This window comes from Lactuca serriola, chromosome 8 (assembly GCF_051521515.1).
Source record: "Lactuca serriola cultivar US96UC23 chromosome 8, Lser_US96UC23_V15, whole genome shotgun sequence".
NCBI lineage: Eukaryota > Viridiplantae > Streptophyta > Magnoliopsida > Asterales > Asteraceae > Lactuca > Lactuca serriola.
The window spans coordinates 234300476-234326573 of NC_136415.1; the positions used below are offsets into that span (position 1 = coordinate 234300476).

The 26098-nt window shown below is 36.5% G+C and overlaps 2 protein-coding genes across 3 annotated transcripts; both read right to left on the bottom strand.

The window, feature by feature from the left end:
- Nucleotides 1–7856: 7856 nt before the first annotated feature.
- LOC145065916 (uncharacterized) lies at nucleotides 7857–12499 on the bottom strand. Of its 2 annotated transcripts, none has more exons than XM_079013025.1 (8): nucleotides 12282–12499; nucleotides 11242–11845; nucleotides 10863–11147; nucleotides 10538–10774; nucleotides 9568–10449; nucleotides 8718–9488; nucleotides 8459–8632; nucleotides 7857–8369 (listed from the first exon to the last, which is right to left on the bottom strand). In XM_079013025.1, the coding sequence occupies exons 1-8, from the start codon at nucleotides 12393–12395 to the stop codon at nucleotides 8113–8115; spliced, it is 3324 nt and encodes a 1107-aa protein (XP_078869151.1). In that variant the 5' UTR covers nucleotides 12396–12499; the 3' UTR covers nucleotides 7857–8112. The 2 variants fall into 2 exon arrangements, with proteins under 2 accessions (XP_078869151.1, XP_078869150.1); XM_079013024.1 differs by having other exon boundaries at nucleotides 10863–11162.
- A 4911-nt stretch (nucleotides 12500–17410) lies between these two features.
- On the bottom strand, nucleotides 17411–18402 carry LOC145067939 (uncharacterized). Its single transcript, XM_079014963.1, has 2 exons — nucleotides 17603–18402; nucleotides 17411–17522 (listed from the first exon to the last, which is right to left on the bottom strand). Exons 1-2 carry the CDS (start codon nucleotides 18400–18402, stop codon nucleotides 17411–17413), a joined length of 912 nt encoding a protein of 303 aa, XP_078871089.1.
- Between the last annotated feature and the right edge of the window lie 7696 nt (nucleotides 18403–26098).

Below are 26098 nucleotides of genomic sequence, written 5' to 3' on the forward strand. Positions count from 1 at the left end.
TATCTAAAAGTCTTACAAAAGCATTCAACCATATCATCATATTCCAACTCTCAAAAGTTATTAATTTCTCCAAGTGCGAGTTATGGTTACGGGAGGTCCAGTTCTTGGGGCATCTCGTCAACCAGAATGGGATTTTGGTCGATCCGGCCAAGACTGAGGCGGTTATGAGGTGGGAGGTGCCGAGATCACCCACCGAGATCAGGAGTTTTCTAGGATTGGCCGGCTATTATCGGAGATTTATCAGGGATTTCTCCAAGATCGTCGTGCCTCTCACCAGGTTGACCCGGAAGGGTGTTGCTTTTTCATGGGGTCCGGAGCAGCAGACCTCGTTTGAGACGCTTCGCCAGAGATTATGCGAAGCCCCGCTGTTAGCCCTACCGGAAGGGATGGAGGATTTTGTGGTGTATTGTGACGCATCGATATCGGGGTTGGGTGCAGTACTTATGCATAGGGGGCATGTAATAGCGTATGCATCGAGGTAGATGAAGCCTCATGAGATGAGGTATCCCACCCACGATCTGGAGTTGGGGACAGTGGTGTTCGCCCTCAAGATCTGGCGTCACTATTTGTATGGGGTTCGGTGTACCATATACACGAACCACAAAAGCTTGAAGTATTTGATGGATCAACCCAATCTGAATATGCTCCAGAGGAGATGGTTGGACGTGGTAAAGGATTACGATTGTGAGATCCTGTACCACCCGGGAAAAGGTAATGTTGTAGCTGATGCCCTAAGTCGTAGGGCGGAGAGTGCTCCGATTCGAGATATTTGTATGCGACTGACAGTGATGACTCCGGTGTTGGACACCATTCAGGAGGCCCAGGCAGAGGCTGTGAGACCAGAGAACCGTAAGAGAGAGCGGGTGATCAGGCAGATATCGGAGTTTGTTACCGATAGTCGTGGGCTTATGACCTTTCAGGGTCGAATTTGGGTGTCGTATGCAGGCGAGGCACGTGCCACTTTGATGGAGGAGGCGCATAGATCGAGATTTTCGATCCATCCTGTCACACCCCGAAAACCAAAGGCGGAAACGTTCCCGGGGTTGACTCCACGTTGAGTATCAAATCCAATGCACATAGTAATCAAAGTAAGCAACCATTACATTACATATATTTGAAAGTTTACATTTGGTTCAAAAGTAAATTGTACAAGTGTTATACATATATCATATGAACAAAAGTAGAGACGAGTCTTCTGAGCACTCCGTCTTCACCAAAAGATATCGCCGGGTACCTGTCTAACGTGGACCTGAGAATACAAGCGGTTTGAAAATATACATAAAGCTGGTGAGTTCATAAGATGTTTGTTTTCTAAAAAATGTACCGGTTTCCTTTAGTTTTCCGAAAAGGTTTGTTATCCAAGAAAATCCCATATTTTCTTATGTAAAACAGTTTAGTTATCTTTCATTACAGTTCAATTACGCGTTATATGTTACCCCAGGAAAATCTCATATTTTCCTAAATACAAGACCGATTTAATATCGCATAGTATAGTTTAATACACAAAACTATATATTGAGAATCTTGGGATTACTATCCCAAATTAGATATAAAATACTTTAATATACGTGAACTGTAGATGAAAAATAGTTTGAAAACATTGAGACTAACATCCCATACTGCTTATAGATTTAATACCATGGGACTATCATCCCGGACTAGATACAAGATAGTTTGATATACTTGAAAATATAGACTGAAAACCATGGGACTACCATCCCGGACTAGATACAAAATAGTTTGATATACTTGAAAATATAGACTGAAAACCATGGGACTACCATCCCGGACTAGATACAAGATAGTTTGATAAAACCATGGGATCACTATCCCGAACTAGATATAAGATAGTTTGATAAAACCATGGGATCACTATCCCGAACTAGATATAGATTCTAACCATAGGAATAACATCCTGCAATAGATATGAAACCTATAGACTAAAAACCATGGGATTATCATCCTATACTAGATATATATATATCCAAAACCAAAGCCGTGAATAAACTTATATTAATACGTGTTGTGAGTCGGGTAACCATGCTGATACAACAACGAGACCTCCTTGACGCTTGTTAGACGTCGGACGATATCCAGAATTTGTCACCCCAGGCGTGCCCGCCTAACTGTAGCTAGCAGTTAAGGTGTGGGATTTTCAGTCCCGAATAGATCTATTCACAAATTCCTCGCTCTCCCTCCAGGAGACTCTGGTTACACTTTCGGGGAGGATTTACTGATCATCCATAAAGGGTAGTGACGAACTCACAAGCTAGTACTAAACTATTCACAGGGTTCTCATACGATATCAGACATATATAAAAGATTATGAAACATAATACAGTGAATACAGATACATACAATGAAACTATCTGGCAATACATTCAAATGATGTGGAGATAAACTGAATCAGACATAGTTTATCTAATAACTTTATATACATATCAGTACATGATAAAGCGAAAACTAAAGAACCCCAAATTATTCCCATAATAATTTGATTAGTTTGGTTATTTCCTTAACTAAAATTCATTTAGTTGTAGTTGATAAATCATCCCTTATGCTCAGCATAATACATAAAGGGTAAAAGTGTTTATAAGTTTGCCATATATTATTTGAAACATATCAATATTATAATTCGAAAACCGTTATAGTTTGCTTGTATTCCCCCCCTGAAAACATTGAAAACCCATTTAAAAAGGGTAGGGGTATGAACTCACCGGATGAGAAATGTGACGATTTCGGATGCTAAATGTTGGTTCGGGGCTTGCAAACGCACGAGGTTCCTAAGTATAATGCAAAGATATACATTTGTATCTAATTAGGACTTAGATTATTTATTTGTTAGGGACAAACATTTTTAGTCGCAAAAACACCCCATTGCAAGTGTTTGGAGGGGCTCGGATGACGTTTAAGGACTTGAATGACCGGGAAATGGAGTTTACTCTTCAAGAGTAAACTCATACAAGAGTTTTTGGCCTATAACACCCATTCCCCATGAGTTTACGGCCGTAAACTCATGGTGGGGTGGTTTATGGGCAAAATGGCTTGAAACACTTAAGGGGAAAATTTCTAGGGTTGGTTTAAGGCTTGGAATTGATTAAATTCATCAAATAACACCACTTAAGGGAGTTTACGGCCCTAGCATGGAGCTTACGGCCGTAAACTCCTATACCCCCTTGAATGAGTGATTTAATGTCCCAAAACTAATCACATGTGATTCCAATAATTTTTCCTAGCCTTGTATGGATTTTTAAGGCACTTTTGGCCTAGATTTTGGAGTTTACGGCCCATGAACACCCTCATGTCCGTGAACTCCTTAGATGGGGAAAATAATATGTTTTAAGGTCCAATACTTGTTTGTAAACACTTCTAGAATTTATCCCAAGGCTTTAGGTGTGTTAAAGTGGCATTTTAACACTTTACATTGAGTTTACTCCCCATGCTATGGAGTTTACAGCCCAAGCATAAGCCTTGGCCGTAAACTCTCATTTGTCCCTCAAAATATATGTTTAAGGCCCCTAAACTATTTTTAGTTGGTTCTATGATTTATTCCAAGACTTTTGGTGAAGGTATATGGCTTTCTAACATGTTGGAAATGAGTTTACACTCATGTTTGAGGGGTTTACGGCCCAAGCATGTGCCTTGGCCATAAACTCATTTAAATCCCCCAAAATCCATGTCTAAAGTGTTCTAAGGCCAAAACTAATATTCTAGAAGTCATATCTAAGTCTTGTTGGTGTCTTGGAAGGGTTTAAGGGCTTAAAACCCTCTAAATATGTGTTTACGGCCTAAGCACCTTCCAGGGCCGTAAACTCATATACAAGGCCTTAATTCATGTTTTAATCCCGAATTTGAAGGTCAAATATGATATACAATGAGTTAAGGAAGGTACCTTAGGGATTTGAAGCCTTAAATTTGAGATTTGGACCCTTAAACTTGGATTTAGGAGAGAGGTTAGAGAGAGAGTAGAGAGAGGAAGCAAAAGCTTCAAATGAATGTTTAAACATGTTTAAATAGGTCCTAAAACTTGGACACTGAGGAATTCTACCCGATACCGGCACTAAACGGGGCTTTTGGTCGCACCCGATTAACTTTCCGTAACTCGGCGGGAACGTTTCTAAAAAATTTGAAATAACTATTTTGGGCTAATTTCATAAGTTCCTAAGGGGTTTGGACACTCATTATCATCAAATAAACATATAAGTTTAATTAATTTAACCCAAAATCGAAATTGGAACGAATTGATATTCGACGAGTTTTACGGGTAGGACGGGGTTTTCGGCAATGAACAACTTCGGGTTGTTACACACCCCGGGGCCACTAAGATGTATTTGGACCTGAAAAGAGAGTACTGGTGGCCCTGTATGAAGAGGGATGTTGCATGGTTCGTTGAGAGGTGCTTGACCTGTCGCAGGGTTTAAGGCCGAGCACCAGCGTCCGCATGGAAAGTTGCAGCCACTTGAGGTTCCCCAATGGAAGTTTGAACATATTTCTATGGATTTCATCACCAAATTGTCGAGGACCACGAGGGGTGTCGATGCAATTTGGGTGATCGTCGACTGGATGACGAAGAGCGCTCACTTTCTTGCTATCAGTGAGAGCTCTTCTGCAGAGAGGCTGGTAGAGTTGTATGTGAGGGAGGTGGTATCGCGACATGGAGTGCCGATCTCGATTGTGTCAGATCGAGATGTACGTTTCACTTCCAGGTTCTGGAAGAAGTTCCACGAGGAGTTGGGCACGAGGCTAAATTTCAGTACCGCTTACCACCCATAGACAGACGGACAGAGTGAGCGGACGATTCAGACGCTCGAGGACATGCTTCGGGCATGTGTGTTGAACTTCGGAGGGAGTTGGGACATGTATTTTCCGTTGGCTGAGTTTTCCTATAACAAAAATCACCATTCAAGCATTGGTATGCCTCCCTTTGAGTTGTTGGTTAGGAGGAGATGTCGGACTCCCATTTGTTGGGGAGAGGTAAGGCAGCGAGTGATAGGCAGCACTGAGATAGTGCTTCAAACGACAGAGCAGATACAACAGGTCAGGCAGAGGTTGTTGACAGCTCAGAGTCGCCAGAAGAGTTACGCGGATAGGCGACGATCCGAGCTCGAGTTTCAGTTCGGTGATTTTGTACTCCTGAAGGTGTCTCCGTGGAAAGGAGTGATCCGATTCACGAAGAGGGGCAAGTTGGGGCCCCGGTACATCGGTCCATTCAAGGTGAGCAGGGTAGCGTACCATTTGGAGCTACCTGCGGAGTTGAGTCAGATACATCATACCTTCCACGTGTCTCAGCTGAGGAAGTGTATAGCTGACGATTCGGCAGTGGTGCCGTTGGAGGATATTCAGGTGGATGTGAGCCTGAATTATGTTGAGAGACCGATCGCGATCTTGGATCGGAAGATCAAGGTTCTGAGGAACAAGGAGGTGCCCCTGGTTTAGGTACAGTAGCAACATCGAAGAGGGTCCGAGCTGACTCGGGAGCCGGAGTCAGAAATGCGGGAGCAGCATCTGAAGTTGTTTGCGGCATGAGACTTTGAGGGCGAAGTCTGGTTCTAGTGGGGAAGAATTGTAACATCCTGAATTCAGGTGCGTCTCTTAGACCCTTCTTCTTTTCTAAGTTGTCATGTTTAACCCTTAAAAGAATTGTTGTGGCAAATGAGTATGTTGGGCGTACTGAAGAGTACGTTGCGCGTACTCATGCGCTTAAGTTGGACGCGGACTTGCCTAGGTACGTTGGGCATACCCACGTTTACGCTGGGCATAGCAAACCCAGATGCAAACCCTAATTTGTGGCTTGTGCACTATAAAAGGAATGTTAAGGCCTTATCATCAGCCACCATTTCAGAGAGTGAAACCCTAATAGAGGGTTATCCTTCGTTCCTAGTTTGTTTGTTTGTGTTCTAAGCTTCAAAGTGCCATTTCAAAGGTGGTAAAAGAGAAGAGGGGGCCATTTTAGGAGCTAGATGTTGGTGGACAAGAGTAGATCCGAGTTCTACAAAGGTTGGAGCTTCTTTCTGAGGTAAAAAGCTCAAAACCCAATATGTACTTTTATGTGGAACCACATAATTATAGTACATTAGTGATGTTGATGTTGGTACGTACATATCTTAATGATGTCAAATTACTTGATTACATTGATCACAAACCACAAGGTGTTAATCAGGTCAGTAATGAAACTAGAAAGAATCATATTCAACAACAAAGATGATCGCTATTGGGAAAAATGCCTTGAGGCAAAGCGGTTCGTTGTAGTTTGGTAGCAGCTCGGCCTCAGATGTAGAATAGATATTGTAAATGTTGCAAACGTTTTCCCAAGTCCACTCTGATATGGGAACAACAAAGATTGACTGAAGCGAAAACCGATCAAACAAAACTCATCTGCACCGATGATCAAACAAAACTCACCTTGTCGGTACATCTAGGGATGCAAACAGGGGCAGATATTGACGGATAGTACATTCTCCATCCCTGAACCCGAACTTCATACCCTAAACCCATCCCCGCCCCCGACCCGCCAAATCCCCGACGAGTTCGGGTCCAAAAATCACCATCGGATATGGGGAATCCATCGGGTACCCATTTTCTATTTAAAAAAATAAGAAAACACTCTAACAAGCATTTTCCAAAAATATTTAAATTACTAGTTTTCATATAATCAAATGGCAAAGGCCAAAAGAAAATAGAAAACTTAAAATCAAGTTTAGGGCCCTTTTAGTTTATAGTGAGCTCCATACCATCCATTTGTTTTAACAAGCAATGTGGGACTAAGATACAAACACAATCGTGAGTGTAAGACCTCTTCTCTTTATATACATGTTTCCATTCCTTTCACTTATTTACTCAACCAATGTGGGACTAGTATCAACACTTTTTTACTAGGGGTGTGCGCGGTGCGGTTTGGTGCGGTTTCGAGTCAAAACCGCAAACCGTACCACATATGCAGTTTGAATATTTTAGAAACCGCAAACCGCACCACAGATGTTCAAAACCGCATGATACGGTGCGGTTTGATGCGGGCGGTTTATGCGGTTTAGTTGCGGTTTGTGCGGTTTGATGAGTTGTTTAACATTAAATCTATCAAAAAACCAAAAACCTAACCGGGTTAAAAAAAATGATTGCTTTCATTTTATAAAAACAAATACAATTTTCGAGTTAAATCGTTTTTAATAAATTGTTATTGCTTTATATTGTCGTTATAATTGATATATTCTTTGTAAACCATGATATCTTGATCTCATGGTTTATATACATCATTTCTAAATCATGATTTGAAGTTATAACATGCGGTGCGGTGCGGTTTGAACCGCAGTTTTATAAATACAAACCGCAAACCACACCGCACTTGATAAAATGATGAACCGCAAACCGCACCGTGAAATTTTAAACCGTATTATGCGGTGCGGTTTGGTGTTGTGCGGGCGGTTTGTGCGGTTTGTGCACAGCCCTACTTTTTACCTCAAAAAAATGATAAGGCACTCTTTCAACAATTTAAAACAAAAAACTTTGGCACTCTTTCAACGAAACAAAAAAACACTCCATTAGACAACTTCTACAACACTTCAATCATTATAAGATTCTAATTCTAGTTTTATATATTTTTTAGAAACACTTCATGATGATACAGCATAGAAAAATGTTCATTTTTCAAATGGATAATCTTTATTAAGTTATATGTCGGTTATGAATAATACAAATGAAAGTAAAATGGGAGGGATTAAATTCATCCCATATTGGCGGTAAACAAAACATACCAAGATCGGCCATCTTTCATAAAAGACGGGCAGTGAATGTTGTACCTGCACCCGCCCCGTACCCGAATCGGAGACGGGGAATACCCACCCTAACTAGAGAGAAATAAGTTAAAAAATACATGTTGGATTTCAAAATTATCAACCCACATTTCTCAACAACTAATTACGTACCTCTCTCATACAAAGTTTTTCAATTTAGCATGAGGATCCAAATCCAAGGATTTTAAAACTCCCTTGAACTTATATAATATCAAACCAAATAAACAACACTAAACCAACACAAATCATCTCTCTTCAATTCTTCGTTTCTCCACCCACCAGTTGGTTCTCACACAGTGTTTGAAGTGCTGGTCTTGCTTCTTTATTATCCGCATTTCATAGTCTTCAAAGTCAACGCCTTGAGCTTCTTCCTTAGTTGCCTCAAACTTGCATCTTGTAAATTCTCCTTCATTACAACATTCTCATCTTTTTCTTTCTTCATCTTGTTCTCTTTGTCATCCGAAACAAATCCACCAATTTTCTTCATCGGTGTTAGGACACTAATTTTAGTAATTTGAGAAATTTGGATTTCTTCTTCACATGAATCTGAGTCAACTTTTTCGTTGACCATGCTTGATGACCCTGAAAAAAGAACACAATATTTCTCATTTATTGGTTTGTATGTCAATGGCATTGTTGTAATTTGATGGATTTTGGAAAAAAAAAATTACCGTTAACATTGTTCTCCGAGTGTTCCACGTAAGCATTATCTTCAATGAAGCTTTCAGAGTGTTCTTCTGGAAGCAATTCGCTTTTCTCCTCTTCAAAATGAACATTTTCACATGGAATCATTTCAAGCTCCTCCAACGAATTACAAACATCTTCCACTTTTGCATCTGAATTACCTGAAATTTTTGGTTTTATCAATAAAAAACTAGAATATTAAAGAATAAATAAATTCAAATCAAGAATTGGTGAATTTCTTTCTACCTGCATCCATGGCGTTTTCTGAAACTTCTTCAGGAAAAACCTCTTCGAAATTCATCACATTTTCGCTTTGACTTTTCGCTGTTGACTTTTCAGATTTCTTTTCAGTCAACCTAGTTGACCTTCTGGAGCTGAATTCTTTCTGCAAAGTACCCTCCTTTATCATGGTGGTTGAAGGTGTAGTAGCCACCTTTCTCCGGCTGCTTTTTACAGTTGCTATACCAGGTGTGCACCACTCCATCTTCTCACCTTCTTTCCGGCGAGATGAAGTCGCCGGAGTTTTCTTCCTGGTGGTCGGATGTGCCGGGGTTGGGTGGCTGATAAGATCAAACAAAGTTGTTGGATTGGGAGAGTGTTGGTTTTTCTCTTCAATTGAAGAACATCCTTCAAAATCCACAGTTTCACATGGTTTTGATTTCTCAACAAATTCCACGTCAGCATTATCTTCTACAAAGCTCTCCGAGTGTTCTTCTGGAATAAGATCATCTTTCTCCTCTTCAAAATAAACATTTTCACATGCCTTTGAATTTTCATCTGATTCCACGTCAGCATTATCTTCAACAAAGCTCTTCGAGTTATCTTCTCGAAGTAATTCGAGTTTCTTCTCTTCAAAATCAACATTTTCACATGCCTTTGAAGTTTCATCTGATTCCACGTCAGCATTATCTTCAACAAAGCTCTCTGAGTGTTCTTCTGGAATCAATTCGAGTTTCTCCTCTTCAAATTCCGCATTTTCACATGGCTTTGAAGTTTCATTTGAATCCATTTTTGCATCTGGAAACAAAATTATTGATTTTAACAATAAATTACTTGTAAATTAAAAAAAAATAAGATTTGGATGATTTCTTACTACCTGAATCAATGGCGTTTTCTGGAACTTCAACAGAGAAAACCTCTTGGAATATCGCATTCACTTCATCCAACAGTGAATCAATCTTTTCAGTCTTTTCAATCACCTTCTTCACTAATGAATCTCCACATTTCTTTTCAGTCAACCTTGTTGACTTTCTAGAGCTGACTTCCTTCTGCATGGTACCTTCCTTTTTCACGGTGGTTGAAGGCGTTGCAACCATTCTCTGACTGCTCGCAACAACCGTCGCAGATGTGCGCGACTCCATCGTCTGACCATCTTTCATTTGACTGTTCACATTCCGGCGAGATGAAGTCGCCGGAGTTTTCTGCATAGTAGCTTCATTTTTCACGGTGGTTGAAGGCGTAGCAACCTTTCTCCGACTGCTTGCTACAGCCGTTGCAGGTGTGCACGACTCCATCTTATGACCTGTTTTCATTTGACTATTCACATTCCGTCGAGATGAAGTCGCCGGAGTTTTCTGTATAGTAGCTTCCTTTTTCACGGTGGTTGAAGGCGTAGCAATCTTCTGACCTTTCATTTGACTGTTCACATTCCGGCGAGATGAAGTCGCCGGAGTTTTGAGCACATCATTCTCTTTGATTGAAGAAGAACATTCAAAAACGTCTGATATTTCGCCGGAATGTTCAACAGCCATCTCAGTGGACATTTCCGGCTGATGATCTTCAACTTCTTCTGTTATGGGGGAGAGGCTATCGATGGTGGGGATCACATCCATGGTTTCCGACAATTCTGATTTTTGATTGTCAAATTCACTAATTTCTTCGTTTTCTTCCAATTTTGCATCAACTTCATGAACTATCAAATCAATCTTCACAGGAGAGATGCTATCAATGGCAGCGATAACATCCGAGGTTTCATCATCTGAAATCAAAGTACATATATCACTTTATAGACTATTTGAATCGAACATGAGCCTATACGCAAATATTTAGTAATGATGTATACATACCCTTGTTTTCGGATAAATTGATGTCATTTGAGATTTCTTCATCAGCGCTACTTTCGTTTTCATTTGGATTCTCAGAGGTATCAAGAATCATATCACTTTCCATGATTGAAGAACCATTGTTTATCTCTGAAACGGCTTCGAGTTTCAATTCTATTGCTCCATTTAAATCCTCAATGTTATCTGAGATTGCTTCTTCTCCTTCTTCTTCTTCTTCTTCTTCTTCTATAACATCAACTCCTGCACCAAAAAAACACGTAATTTAACATTAGTTTGATAGAACGGTGTTGAATAAACGATCAAAAAAGACATTGAAAAAACCTCTCACCTGTTGAATTAGTACTATCATCTACAACGCTATCTTGTTCTTCTTCTAACACCATAACTTCACTTTCGAGTTTTTCCTCTTCGAGATCCCCATTTTCAATAGGGCTTGAGATGTCATCTTTTTCTGGCTTTCCATCATTCAGTTCTTCTTCTAAATTTCCTTCCTCATTTGAATTTGGGATTTCTTCTGATTCGGGCTTTAGATTATCAACTTCCCCAGAATCTTCTTTTTCTTCGCTTATATCAACATCAAGTTCCTCCAATGCATTACAAATGTCTTCCACTTCTGCATTTGGAATTACTGCATAATCGTTTTTCCAAGGATAAATAAGTGGAACGAAACAGAAATTATAATCAAATCGGGAATGTGTTTTGCTTACCTGCATTCAAACTGCTCTCTGGAACCTCAACAGTCGAAACCTCATCGTATGATGAATCCTCATCATCCGACAATGTAATAATCTCAATAGCCTTTTCACTTTGCTTCCTCACTCTTGGCTCTCCAGATTTCTTTTCGGTTTGCCTAGTGGAACGTCTCGTGCCATATGTTTTCTGCACAGCAATCTCCTTTTTCACGGTGGTTGAAGTCGTCGCCACCTTCCTCCGCCCCTTTGCTACAACCGCTTCCGGCGACTTCTTATCTTCTTTTGAATCTAGTTCGCAATCATTCAGTTGACTGTTAACACTCCGGCAAGATGAAGTTGCCAGAGCCTTCCTCCTTGTGCTGGAAAGGGCTGGAGTTTCCAGAGCTTCGTTCTTTGATTCTTCAACTCCCACAGCTACTTTCTTAGCTGTCCTGCGAGTTGTCCTGGTGTTTATCGGCTTCAAATTTTCAACTTCAGTAGTTTTCAACTTATCCCCTGTAGTTGTTCTGTTTCTGGTTGTTGGGACTTTACAGGGAGAAACATCGACATTTTCTTTTGACTCGTCTAAATCAACTGCTTCAGACTGTGGAACGTTGATAAACTTCTCAATACCTTCAACCTATTCAATATCATAAACGAATTTTTCTGTAATCAGTGATTGTTTTAGCATAACAACCGGAGTTTAAGCTAAAATAGAGAAATTATTGAAGAAACTACGAAGAACATTATGAAATCGCCAAAACTTATAAAAAAAAGGATTTGTTTCTCGGAGAATTTAACAAGACTTCACACATTCAAAAACTTTTCACTAAATTGAATTTCTAATACACAAATCGATTAAGAAACTATAACAAAACTACAAACCATTTACAAGTAAAGAGTTAAACCTATAAACGAACTGCAATCAGATGTAACAGTACATGACCGAATCACCAATAACTTATAAAAAACCTAAATACGCTCTCACTGAAGATTTATGCAAGAAAATCGAGACAAAAAAACAGCGACAACAATAATACGATTTAAACAAATCACATCAAAATCTAAGAACTCACGGTATCAAGGTCTCGAAGAGCATCCGCCATGACATGATTTTTGGTGTTGGCAGCGATCTTGTTGAGTTTGCAGAGAAATTGAAGCTCTTTTCTGGTAAGACTGTGGAAATCCATGAGATCTGAATTGACGAAGGGGAGAGGAAAAGTAGGGTTTTGGATAACGTTGAATTCGTGAATCTGCCTATGAGTGAGATGCTCAAAATGCGATGAGGAGCCTCAAAATCGTCTAGACATATTTATACGAAAACCCTTGCGCGGGGTTACCGTTGGAGCAGCGGAAATTTGAATTTTGAATTTGTGACTGTTGGAGTGAATCTTTTACTATTCCAGATTCATAAATTCTTATTTTCAGTGTCATGAAATATTAAATATCGATTAAATATAGAGTTCACTTTGTATTGAAATTTGTACATATTATATTATATCTATAAAAATCATAAAAATGACCTTGTTCATAGTGTTTTCTATCTTTGTGTGTTACTATATTTTAACGTTGGAATGCTTGATCAGAAATGGGGTCAGATGGGCCTGTAACCCATTAAACAGTTTTATTTTAAATATATATTCGACTTGAAAGTTTGTTATCTAATTCAGATTATAGTAATGATATGAGTAAATTAGTATTTTAACTAGTTGTGAAACTCATATATTATACGGGTTGATTAAAATAAAATGTTAAATATAAACGATTAAATGAGAAATTTATTTGAATTTGAAATTTGAAATAAATAAAAATTATGAGAAAAAAAACATGCAAAAAATAAATAAATTAAAATTATTGTTTAATTATCAGACTCGTATACTAAACAGGTTAATTATAACAAAATGTTAAACATAAAGGTTTAAATTGTAAATTTATTTGAAATTGAAATTGAAATTTAAAATTTAAAATTTGAAATTAATATCATTATGGTAGGTTTAATTTATGGAAACTAATTAATAATATATTAGAAATGGAAAATGAAATAAATGATAAGTGGAAAATAAATATATCTCTAAATTATGACAAAATGACATGTGACAAATTGAATGAGAGAATGACATGTGGCAAAATCATTCTTATTTATTAAGGTAGATAATGATATGAGCAAATTAGTATATCTTCTTATGCCTATTCATATTTATATCGGGACATATGCACTCACGTTTCTTATTAAACTAAGAAAATATTTGCGCACAGATCATGAGTATTATAGTTAACATATGGAAAAGTTATGTTGTTAAATTAACTAAATGTTTGGTTGTCTACAATTTACAAAAATAAACTGATTTTCAGTTGCAATGAAAAGAAACATGAAATTTTTGTATCTAGTGTATTCCCTATTATTTTATTGGATTAATAAGAAATCTAAGATATGTTGTTGCTAAATTGGTTGACATGTTGTAATGTCGTGTACCTTTAGCATGTTGTTAGATTTTGCTTTTTAATAATTAAAAAATATTTCTTCCTAAAAAATTAAATAAAATAAAAATAGTTTTTACACTAAATAAAAAATAATTAAATTACACAATATGGTTATCTTGGACCATATAATATGAGATACATTTAATATAACGTAATCTACAATACATATCACTAATCATTATATTTGTAACTGTCATCTCATCATCACATAATACCACTAATACTATAGAAATTGGTAAATTGGAGTCTTGTTTTATTCAGGTTCCAAACCACGGGTTTTATACATCAAAGTCGTTTCTCAAATCAAGGAAACAATAAGAACAAAACAATTAAGATAAAGCAAAAAAACTAGAACAAGATAAGACTAGAATTCAAATGTATATATCCGGATATTTGAATTCCTTTACTCCGACTCAAGCCGGAGCATGGAGATTCTAATTGCCTAGGGACAGCAACATCTTCAACCGTTCACCACCCAGAGCTTTTGTGAAGATATCGGCAACTTGATGTTTTGTGGTTACGCAAACAGGTTCAATTTCTTGAGATTCGACTCTTTCTCGGACAAAATAACAGTCTATTCAACATGTTTTGTTCTTTCATGGAACACATGGTTGTTAGCAAAGTGGTGAGCTGCTTGATTGTCACAGAGTAGCATTGTTGCTTCTGTTTGTGGTACTTGCAAGATTTTTAACAACCACCTAACCCAAAGAATCTCACTACCAGCGATAGTCATGGCACGATACTCTGCTTCAGCAGTGGAACGAGACACTACCGTTTGTTTCTTAGTTTTCCACAAGATGGGTGCTCCCCCTAAAACAAGCACATAACTTGTTGTAGATCGTCTCGTGTAAGCACATCCCAACCAATCTGAATCGCAATAGGCTTTCAGTGATAAACCTCCTTTTTTAGGCAACAAAATTCCTTCACCCAAGAGCAGCTTTGAGATACTTGAGAATACGTAGACTTGCATTCATATGTTCCTCCATTGGGTCAACTACAAATTGATTGAGCATGTTGACTGCATAAGTTATGTCTGGTTTAGTGGCTTGAAGATACAACAATTGGCCAATCAAACGATGGTATTGGCCAGCTTCTACGGATGGATTGTTAGTGCATAGGTCCAGATGTAGGTTTTGCTCCATGGGAAAGGAGCTAGGACGACACTCTTGCATCCCATAATCTTCCAAAATGTCTAAAGTATATTTTCATTGACTCAAAAAAAACCCCATCATTTGTTTTTTTTCCACCTCAATGCCAAGAAAGTACTTCAATGGGCCCAAATCCTTAATGCTAAATTGTTTATCAAGTTGGTCCTTTTTTTCTTGAATCTTATTTGCATCGTTTCCAGCAATGATTACATCGTCAACATAGATTAAAGCCATGACAAAACTCACTCCTGATTGTATATGAAAGGAGATGCATTGGCATGTGATTGTTTATAGTTCAAAGCGGTCAAAGCTGCAGTGAACTTATGGTACCAGTTGCAAGATGCTTGACGAAGGCCATAGAGGGATTTTCTTAAACGACAAACTGTATTATCCCCCTTGCTTACCAAAACTGTCTGGTATTTTCATGTAAACCTCTTCTTGGAGATCGCCATGCAAGAATGAATTGTTTACATCCAATTGGTGAACAATCCAATCTTTCTTAGTGGCTAAGGCAAGTAAAATTCTAACCGTGACAAGTTTAGCTACCGGCGCAAAGGTTTCATGGAAGTCAATGCCTTTAGTTTGAGTGTATCCCTTTGCCACTAGGCATGCCTTGTACCGATCAACATCACCATTAGGTTTGAACTTCACCTTGTAAACCTAATTGGAACCAATTGCACGCTTTCCTTCTGGTAAACTTTCAAGAGTCCATGTTTTATTCTCCTTTGAAGCTTTAATTTCCTTTTTCATAACCTCTACCCATTGCATATCCTTTGCAGCTTGTTTGAAACATTGAGGCTCTTCATGAGAGCTTATGGCTGTCAAAAAAGCTTGATGACTGGCTAAAAAATTATCGTATGATATGTAATGTGCAAGTGGGTGTGCTGTGGAAGTGGTTTGAGCACATTCAAGTTGTGCATGATTGATTGAAGGAGGTAGGTATACTATGAATTCGTCAAATCTTTTTGGCTGTGTTTTAGGTCGAGATTCTCTGGTTGTACGTGGTACTGGGTCTTCATCTATGTTTGATGGATCTTCATTGTTGTCATATTGTATGGGAAAACATCTGGTATGGCATCTTCTTCTGTATGGCCGTCAACTGATGAATTGACAAGAGTGTGTTGAGCTAGCATACTTTTAGTGATGAGTTCATCATGTGTGTCAACACTTAATTCGAAAGGATCTTCATATGTGGATACTTTGAGTGGTGCTTCTTTGTTTTGAAAGGGATAAGCATCCTCAAAAAACTGAATGTCTCTAGACACTATTATTTTCTTACTGTCTAAATCAAAGACACGGTAGCCTTTTTGACCTTAAGGGTAGCCCACAAATATTCCCGGTCTCCCCCTTACAGCAAACTTATCTCCCTTGGTTTATGTATTCGTGTGTATACCAAACAACCAAAGACTTTAATGTGAGTGTTGTTTGGTTTCTGGTTAAACAGAAGATCAAAAGGTGTTTTGTAGCCAATGACCTTTGACGGTAGTCTATTAATAATATAGGTGGTTGTGAGGATACACTCTCCCCAAAATTTGATTGGAAACATAGCCTCAAGTCTTAAGGAACGTGCCACTTCAAGTAGGTGACGATGCTTCCTCTCTACTACCCCGTTTTGTTGGGGCGTTTTGATGTAGGAGGTTTCAAGTAAAATGCCTTCAGTTGCATAAAAAGTCTTCATGGAAATGGATACAAATTCACCTCTGTTATCGCTTCTTATTCATTTTACTTTTGTATCAAACTGTGTTTTAACCATTCTACAAAAGTCGATTAGATGATTGCTTGCTTCATACTTGTGTTTAAGGAGAAAAACCCAAACAGCCCTACTGTAATCATCTACTATAGTCAAGAAGAAACGAGCACCCGTAAGGGAAGAAGTACGATAACTACCCCATATGTCACAATGAATTAATTCAAAAGATGCAATTATTTTAATAGATGAATCAGGGAATGGCAATCTAGTGAGTTTTGCCTTTACACATGAATCACAAGTTTTATTCTTCAAATCAAAAGTAAATTTTTCCAAAAAATCAACATGGTGAAGCCTAGATTTCGATGCATGTCCAAGTCGTCTATGCCAAACTGCAACGTCTAATGTGGCTGGCATAGTTTTTCTCTATTGTATTTCGGAGTCCATGCGATAAAGCCCTTTCTTCCGCTCACCCACGCCAATCAAGGTCTTCGTGTTTAAGTCCTGAGCAACACAAAAAATCAGGAAAGAATGTAACGGCATAGTTCAGGTCATCCGTTAACTTACCTACGGATAATAAGTTGCATGCAAATTTTGGTATATACAACAAATTTTTAGTACTCATGCCATTTGGTAAGGAAGAACTTCCCTTCCCTTTGACTGGAATTAAATCTCCATTAGGTATAGTAACAAGTGGTTCATGACTACATGCTACTTTGTTTATTAAAAGATTAGTGTCACCTGTCATGTGTTCATTAGCACCTGTGTCCACTATCCAGTGGTCACTTTTGATCTTCTTACCTGCCATATTGGCTTTTAGGTCATCACATGTCTCCTTGACGTCGACAACTAGATGTTTGAGGACCATTTGATATTGCCCTTTGATCAATCATGGTATCGGACATGAGTTAGCATCTGCTAATGCAGCCTTGGGATTCTCCTTCTCCTTCTTCCCTTTCCCTGGCCACCATTCTGGATAACCAATCTTCTTGAAACATCCACTTTATTGTGACCAATTTTACCACAAAAGGTGCATTGTTACACCTCTTGGCTGTTGCGTTTTGCTTCCTTGAAGAATCACTTCGTTCTCTGTCCATCACCATGTGTTTTGTTGACAACAAAACTTTGGAAAGTTGCAGCATCTTGTGTTGGTCTTCTTGTGGCGGAGATTGCCTTTTGTTGCTCATCTTCTGATACCAGGTGATATGATGTTCCTAAGGTAGGTGTGCGTTTGGATGTGAGAATTTGTGTTCTCACAGTTGAGAAGTTGTCATCAAGTCCTAACAAAAACTTGTATAGTCTCTCCTTCTCCTTTGCTTCAGTGAGTCTCTTTCCAGTATTACACGTACATTTACCGCATGTGCAATGAGGTAACGGGGACACAAATTGTATTTCATCCCATACACTTCTCAACTTGGTGTAATAGGCTGAAATAGAGTCACCGTCGTGTTGTGTTATCGACAGGGTTCGCTTTAGTTCATATGCACGTGGTGCGCTCTCTTTACCAAACCTTTCTTTCAGATCCGCCCACATCTCTGCCGATGTATTTGCATACTTAACATTGGATCTGATGTTTTTCTCCATAGCTATAGTAAGCCAATCTTTTATCATATCATCGCATCTCATCCACATCTTGTAGTCTTCAACATCTTCTTCTAGTTGTTTGGTTGTTCCATTAACAAATGCCATCTTGTTCTTTGCAAATAAGAAGTTCTTCATTTCCTGTGACCAATCTCCATAGTTGTTGTCTATGAGTACATCATTCACCTGCATCTGCCTTGGGTAGTTTGACGAGTGCAAGTAAAATGGTGAGTTTGGATCGATAGTATTGGGGTTTCCTCCATTTTTGTTGGAGCTTTCTACCTTGTCGTCTGTACCCATAATTGTGACGGGTTCTCTTCTTCACAGGTCAAACTGACGACTCTGATACCATATAGAAATTGGTAAATCAGAGTCTTGTTTTATTCAGGTTCCAAACCAAGGGTTTTATAAATCAAAGTCGTTTCTCAAATCAAGGAAACGATAAGAACAAAATAAATAAGATAAAGCAAAAAAAACTAGAGCAAGATAAGACTAGAATTCAAATGTATATATCCGGATATTTGAATTCCTTTAAATACCATAGGATACCTACCACTATTATATCACTCTACATCATTTTTTAAATTATATATTAAATTTAAAAATACAATAAACACGTGTGTGTGTGTGTATATATATATATATATATATATATATATATATATATATATATATATATTAATTTTGAAGCCCCCTTATGAATAGTAAATGCTTCCTATTGGTTGATATTTTTTACTTTTTTTTGTTTTTTTTTATTCTTTTCTGCAATATTCTTTTCTAATTTACTTTTTGTCTATCCCACTAAAACTTTTTTCAGCAGTCTAGATATTGTTTATTGTGTACACGGGTCCTCTTCTCCTGCCATTGCATGGATTAGTTTCGTCCCTCCACGTAACCATCAATCGCCTCAAATCTCTCACCTCGCACCGCCTATCTCTCCTCTATCATCCCATTTGCTTCCACCGCCTTCTACTCTTTCATTTACCTCTAGCTTCATATTCCACCACTTTCTTTATGAGATAAATTTGGGATTGATTATTTGTCTTTAGTGGCCCGTTTAGGTTTTGAAGAAAAATCGTTACCACCCTTTACCGGAGCTATGACGGTGTCCGCTTTCCCGACTCCGGCTCCATCTCCTACACTGATTTCTCTTGCTTCACATTGATTTCTCTTTCTCAGTTAACCATCATCCCTTCTCCACCGCCTCCTTCTGTCACCGCCTCCGCCTTTTCTGCCAAAGTTGTATGGACAAACAGATGGAAAGCCCAAAGGGCAAAATGGTCATGTCACAGATTAAACGATTCGGATGTTAACTTAAACAGCCTAAAACTGTAACAAACAGTGAAACAGGGAAGATAAATGTAAAAGAAATTCTTTTTTTTCGTCCCTCTGCAATATTGGTTTTTTTGTATGTTTCAAAAAAATTTCTTTTGCAATTGTCATTGCTATTTCCTTGTTATCATTTTTTTGCCCATTTCAATGGTTTTTAAAGATCTTTTGTGTGGGTTGTCTACATTAATGATCCGGCTATTAAAATGTTATGATTATGACTATTTTGCATGTGCTTTCACCACTTTCTGAAGGTGGCAAAGAAAATGGAGAATCCAAGGGTAAAATGGTAAATTTACAAATTTCACGGCTAGGATGTTAAGTTAGATGACCTAGGGATGAAACACATTAAAAACTGTGAAATACGGAAGACAAAAAAAAGAAAAAAAACTTTTTTGATCTTTGTGCAACTTCGGAATTTTTTATATATTTCAAAAAAAAAATCCTTTGCAATTTCATCCATAGTTCCCTATTTTTTACTACTTATCGCTTCTTTTATATTATGAAATTTGTGTTTCGGTTGTTGTTTATGAGGTAATAGGTACTGATGTTTGTTTGAGATTTAGGCTGACTTATGTTTGAATAAAACAATTTGAAAGTTTATTATTCTATTTTTTGATGTTGTAGAGTGACTTCATAAAGATGTCATTTCTTGCTAACAGATTTGATGCGGTTTATCAAGTTGAGACTATTTTCTATTGATATGGTATATAAATGTTGTTTATCAATATCAATTTACTATTTTTTCTGCATTTATATTATATATGCAACTATAATGTTATATTATTGTGTTACCATAAGGTGGGCTGCTACAAAGAGGTCTACAACCAAGTAAGTATAGGAGATTAAACAAGACTTTCAGCAGTAATCAATACATCACAATAAAACAAACTCAAATGTAGAAACTCGAAAATATTTATATTTTTAGTAGGGATGTAAATAAGCCGAGTTATTCGTATGTGAAATCGTTTTTAAACAATAAATTACAAAGAGGGGTATTCATTCCTATCCCTTTCTGTGTCACGGTTTGCAAGCATTATTTTTTTATGTGTTTTACTTTTTTGGAGTAAACAATTCTTCTCTAAATTGTTATGTTCAAACTATATATGTGTGTGTTTACAGGTCCTCATAAGGGAGGACAATGAAATAAGGGGCCCGAAAGATGAAGTCATTTGAAGATTTTCAAATTGTAAGATGATTTTTAAAGTTTAGTTATCCAAATATGAGTTATTGGTAAATTTATTGATTATTATAGTTTTACTATATTAGAATTTAAGTGATAGCAACAAAGGCTACTTTACTTTTGCTTTTGAATTGAAATATATTCTTCTAATTTTGTGATTGTTGTGTAGTACCTGATTGTTTTCCACTATTACTCTAAAATTGAATGGAATTGTGTACAAACACAGATTTGTTGGTGAATGAGTATTAATAGTAAGTTAATGACTGACAATGGTTTTTATATTAGTTATTGAAATAATGGTTGGATTAATCATTAACTAGTTTATAACCCGTGGGAACCACAGTTAATTAATTAAATCTTCATACTAAAAATTCAAAATTATTAATCAATTATTTAAATAAATTATTAATTAAGAGATATTTTTTAGTTATATAAAATTATAACCATTGATTTAAATAAATGCGTGACCTTGTAATATGTACTAATTTGATTTTAATTTTTATTCTAATGTTATTAATTTAATGTAATTATAATAAGAAAATTTAAAATTTGAATTTTGAAATGAAGAATTAATACGTTGACAAGTGACATGATATTAATTATGATGCCTCATAAAATGAAACATGACAAAAGGAGAATAAACATATTATTTTATTAGAATAAGGATTACTTGGTGACAGAATATTAATGATCGCATAGTTGATGACTAAAATATTTTGGAAAATATCATATTTGCAATTGGTTTATTAGTATGATCCAAACAGGTATGTTGATTAAATTCTTGGATACTGTCATATAAATAACACCTAAATACATTAACAAAAAAACATTATATTTTAGGCACTTTTGTCGTTTAACTACCATGAGCATTCATATTTGAATTTATATTCTAATATCCATATATCTCTCAATGTTACTAACATTTCTAACTTTTTGTTATTTACAATTTTACAAATTTCAAAAATATGTTTTACAAGTTTTAGCATGTTTCATGTATGAGTGTGCATGTATGATGTTAAAGAAATGGAATCCAAAAGGTCTAATCCGAATTTCCTTTTGTATAAAACTTTATTGACTTATTTGAAGAATTATTTGAAGAATGTTGGAAAGGTTTTCTTTTTTGAAGTTAATGAGTTGATTAAAAGGATGTTGGATACAATGATATTTTGTTTTCATCTAAAAGTGAATATGAGTTTCCAGACTGCCTCCCTTCGTCTTCTCCGTTTTCCTCCTCGATTTACCGTTAAGCCTCCTGTATAGTTTCGATTGAAATTTTTTCAACCTCCTTTCAGTTTTAAATAGGTTAGAGAAAAATATGAATCTTTTTGTTTTGTATTGTACGCTCGATTAAGAAACCACTGTTCTAAAGTGAATCAGTCAAAAAAAATTGGAATTCTTAATAGAGGGTAATTATGGAATTTGTTGTTTTTTACATTCTAAATCCTTTGACAATGTTGCAAAAGAAAGAAAAACAGACAAATGAAGGCAATTGTGTTTCTATTCCATTTTGTTTGACCAAAATGTCCTTTTAGTAACATATGTTCTAAGTGACTTTAAAATCTTCATGAACCAGAAACTAATAGAAAGTTGTTTTTTTACATGTGTTTTTAATTCATTTCTTGATTTATATTTATAAAATGAACCATACTTACAAAAAAGTAATTTCATCATTCCATTTCATACCAATCAAACCCATGCCAAATTTTAGTTTCTTCCGGAACATTATGCAAATCAAACACAAACACCATCTAACTTATATTTCTTTTTGGGATTTCTGTCATTTTATTCACAAAATTGTGATTTTTTTTTTGCGACTTTATATGTCAGCCCTTTCACCCTCCCCCCCAAATCTTAGTTTGTAATTTTTCAAACAGTATCACAACTATGTAAGTTCTAATTCACATTTTTTCCATATAGTTTATCAAATCTTCTTCTCTTTAAAAAAAAAACTATGAAGGTTTTGATTTTTTTCCTTAATTTATTCCCATTTTCATTAAAGAATTAACAGTTCAGTTTGCATATAGAATAATTACAGGTCCTTGGAGAGCAATTTTCTTGATGGTTCCATCTCCCCTATAAATTCAATAAGGTCATCCGTTATACCCACCACATACCATATATGTGGTGGGTGTCACATCAGCACCACATTCCACTACCACATACATGGGGTACTTACCACTAAACACACCACTCCACCTCATTTTTTTATTTAAATTTAATTCAAAAATACATTAAAACACCACTCCACCTCATTTTTTTATTTAAATTTAATTAAAAAATACATTAAAAACATTTTTTTAATACTATTTTTCCATTAAATTAAAATACCAAATTACATTAAATAAAAACTAAATTAATTGAAATTAAAAAATAAAATAAAAATAACAATCAAAATAAAAATTACATTAGTTAATTTAAAAAAAAATAAAAAAAAACATTAAAAAAACTAAAAATTCCAACCATACATAAAATAAACTACCCCCTACGCCTACGTCGGGCTCGAATCGACTCTTTCATTGCTAGAAAAAGTTCCAAGTCTTCGCCCTCAAGGTCGTCCGCTTTCATTTTCAAGATTTCCATATCGGTTTTTGTTTGGAGTGTCTCTTGTGCCTCTTGAAATGATGTTTGTGCTTCGATCATTTTTTGTTCCATCCGAGTCATCACCTCGGCCTTCGTTTCTTGAAGCTGCACATATCGATCAAATTTATCGCCGAACATATCCATAACACTAGAATTCGAAGATGTTGACGCCACTTTTTTTGCTTTATTTCTTCCAACGGGCCGAGGAAGAGGTTGGTCGGTTTCAAGATCTATCGGATCGTCGTTGATGTCGATGTGTGTTCGGCCGTCCGATTGTTGAGAAGTTCCATCGGGGTTTCTCGAACGCTTTGAACCGGAAGATTGGGAACTTCCTTCCGTTTGCTCTTTCCATTTTGGGGAGTCTTTCAATTTTAGCCACGGCTTCATATACGGAAAAGCTTTGCGTGTAGGCGTTGTTTTTTCATATTGGTCCATGGCCGCCTTGAAAACATCAAAATCGTTCGAGCCGCTTTTGCGTATGTTTAGGAGATTGTTGTAGATTCCTCCAAAATCGGTTCATTTTAATCGAATATCTCGCCATTTCGACGTAATTTGATCGGCATTTCGAGCTTGACTTTCCATTAAGTCGTAAAAAATGGCTCGGAATTTTTCCCAAAAACTTCCGTACGTCTGGCTATCTCCTACAATTGGATCTTCGGAAGCCGCCACCCATGCCTCCGCTAACTTTTCTTCTTCTTCTTTTGTCCATGGGACCCTTTCTTGGTTGGTAGTGGGTCGGGCCGTTTTTTTTTCCTTTTTTCTTTTTTGGTTGAGGTGGTGGTGAAGGTTGCGTTTCCGGAACAAAATCCGGCGAAGTGAGCTTGGTGGTTGTTGTTGTTGTGACGATTGTTGTTGGAATTGTTGAAATTGTTGGTATTGTTGTTGCATTTGTTGTTGTTGGAAAGCCGGAAAAGGTTGATATTGTTGTTGGAAAAGTGGTGTTTGTTGGATAGGGGAACCACTTTGAAGTAGATTGATAAAACCGCCTTGAGGTGACTCCATCGTCGGGAATTGTCGAGGTGTTGTGTCTAACACAAAAGCGTTATCGGGTTTGCGATTTCGGTAGTTTGGAGGGGTATTTTGGTTGGGATCCATGATTTTTGGTTGTGAAGATGTAGTGTGTAGTTTGTGTATAGAGAAAGAAAAGAATGGTGTAAAAAATAAGGAGTAAAAGTATGGTATTTATAGGTAAATAAATTGTTTATTTTTTTATTTTTTTTTTATACAATCTAGCCGTTGTTAAACGGCTACACCAAAAAGAGAAACGGTCGAATTCTTTGCGCATCGGATTGGTCGTTTGCATTCGTTGTCCGGGCCACGGAAGGCCACGACCACGACCCACCACGAACCACCGGGGTGGTGTGCACGGCCGTGGTTCGTGGCCAACTAGACCACGGACGACTTCGTGCTATGTACACCGGGTGGTCTGATGTGCTTTGGTTGAACCGCCTAGCTCACTACGTTTTACTTCCCAATGAATTGTCTTGTTCAATGAGAAAAGGGTAACAAATTTGTTTTGAATTTTTAAGGTCAGATTAGTTATAATTTCATTTCATAACCAACATGAATTGTTTTTTTTTTTTTTTTTTTTTGTGTTTCAGATTAGGCATCGAGCAGCCTTTGATGTAGCAGCATGTCTCTTTAATAATATGATATTGTTTTCTTGAATATTTAGTAAAGTTGGTTAGTTTATTGAATTTTTATAATCTTATGGACGATCTTGATAACCATCTGGTGCAAATAAAAATTTCCTTGTCTCTTCTCTAGTTTTTTTTTTTAAATGATATTTTCATTATATTAAAAAAGTGATTAATTTTTTTTTTAAAAAAACAACGACAATTTAAAATAAAATAGAAGAAAACATAACAAATTCAAACACAAACAACTACCCTTCATCCAATTTTTTTAAACGTTATTCCATTTTAGGGAATCCTTCAACTTTTGTCAAGCTTTGAGATGTGTAAAATGTTTATGGTTTGTGTTTTCATATTGATCAATGGCCATATTAACTGGATTGATGTCATCTTTGTGTACATCGTTTATAACAAACACAGTTGTAAATTTCATCGAACTCACAACATTTTACCCTCATATTGCGTGACTTTGAATATATTTCATCAATATTTCGACTTGGACAACCCATTAAACAATAGAAATTGTTTCAAACTTTCCCCAAAAAATTCTGTAGAGATTTAACTATCTCTGTCCTCTCTTCTAAAACCGACACCCATATATGTGCTAACTTCTCTTTTTCATTTTCTGACCAATTCATCATTTTGGGAGCCATAAGTTTTGAAAGAGCAACACAAACATATGAATGTGAATAAAAAGCTAGAATAATTGTGTGAAGTATAAGAACATTTGTAGTGGTATTTATATAGGTCAAAATTTAAATAGATAAAAGACAAAATTACATAAATGGTCCTCATGGTTGACAAAATCGACCAATTATGGTCCTTATGACGAATTCTTTACACAGATGGTCCTTGTGGTTTCAAAATCTTGCAAAGACGGTCCTTTTGACTAACGGACTTAACTTTTTCAGTTAAGTCCTATGTGAAATGACATATTTGCCCTTCATGCATAAGGACGCTTTATGTAATATGTTTCTACCATAGGGACCATTTATGTAATTTTCTCTATTATTTATTACTTTTTTTATTTATTTTAATTATATATTTAAGGATTTAGATTTGTTTAAATTTATTGTTATATATATATATATATATATATATATATATATATATGCAAACATTTTTTAACGTTTTGCTCAAATTATTTTTTCTAATCTTTTTAACATTTTCTTCAAGTAAATTTATTAATGTTTTTTATTTTGACTTTTTATTCGAATATTATTTATTTATTTATTTATTTATTTTTTGACGTTATGAATACATTTTTCAA

Bases quoted from the DNA above. Each gene is read 5' to 3' on its own strand.
- LOC145065916 (XM_079013024.1), bottom strand. From the start codon at position 12,395: ATGGATTTCCACAGTCTTACCAGAAAAGAGCTTCAATTTCTCTGCAAA. The intron at 10,775-10,862 runs GTGAGAGGTTTT...TTTTTGGTGCAG, and splicing joins TGATAGTACTAATTCAACAG to GAGTTGATGTTATAGAAGAA. The intron at 8,370-8,458 runs GTAATTTTTTTT...TTCTTTTTTCAG, and splicing joins CTCGGAGAACAATGTTAACG to GGTCATCAAGCATGGTCAAC.
- LOC145067939 (XM_079014963.1), bottom strand. From the start codon at position 18,402: ATGGGTACAGACGACAAGGTAGAAAGCTCCAACAAAAATGGAGGAAAC. The intron at 17,523-17,602 runs GTGATTCTTCAA...GTCACAATAAAG, and splicing joins GGTGATGGACAGAGAACGAA to TGGATGTTTCAAGAAGATTG.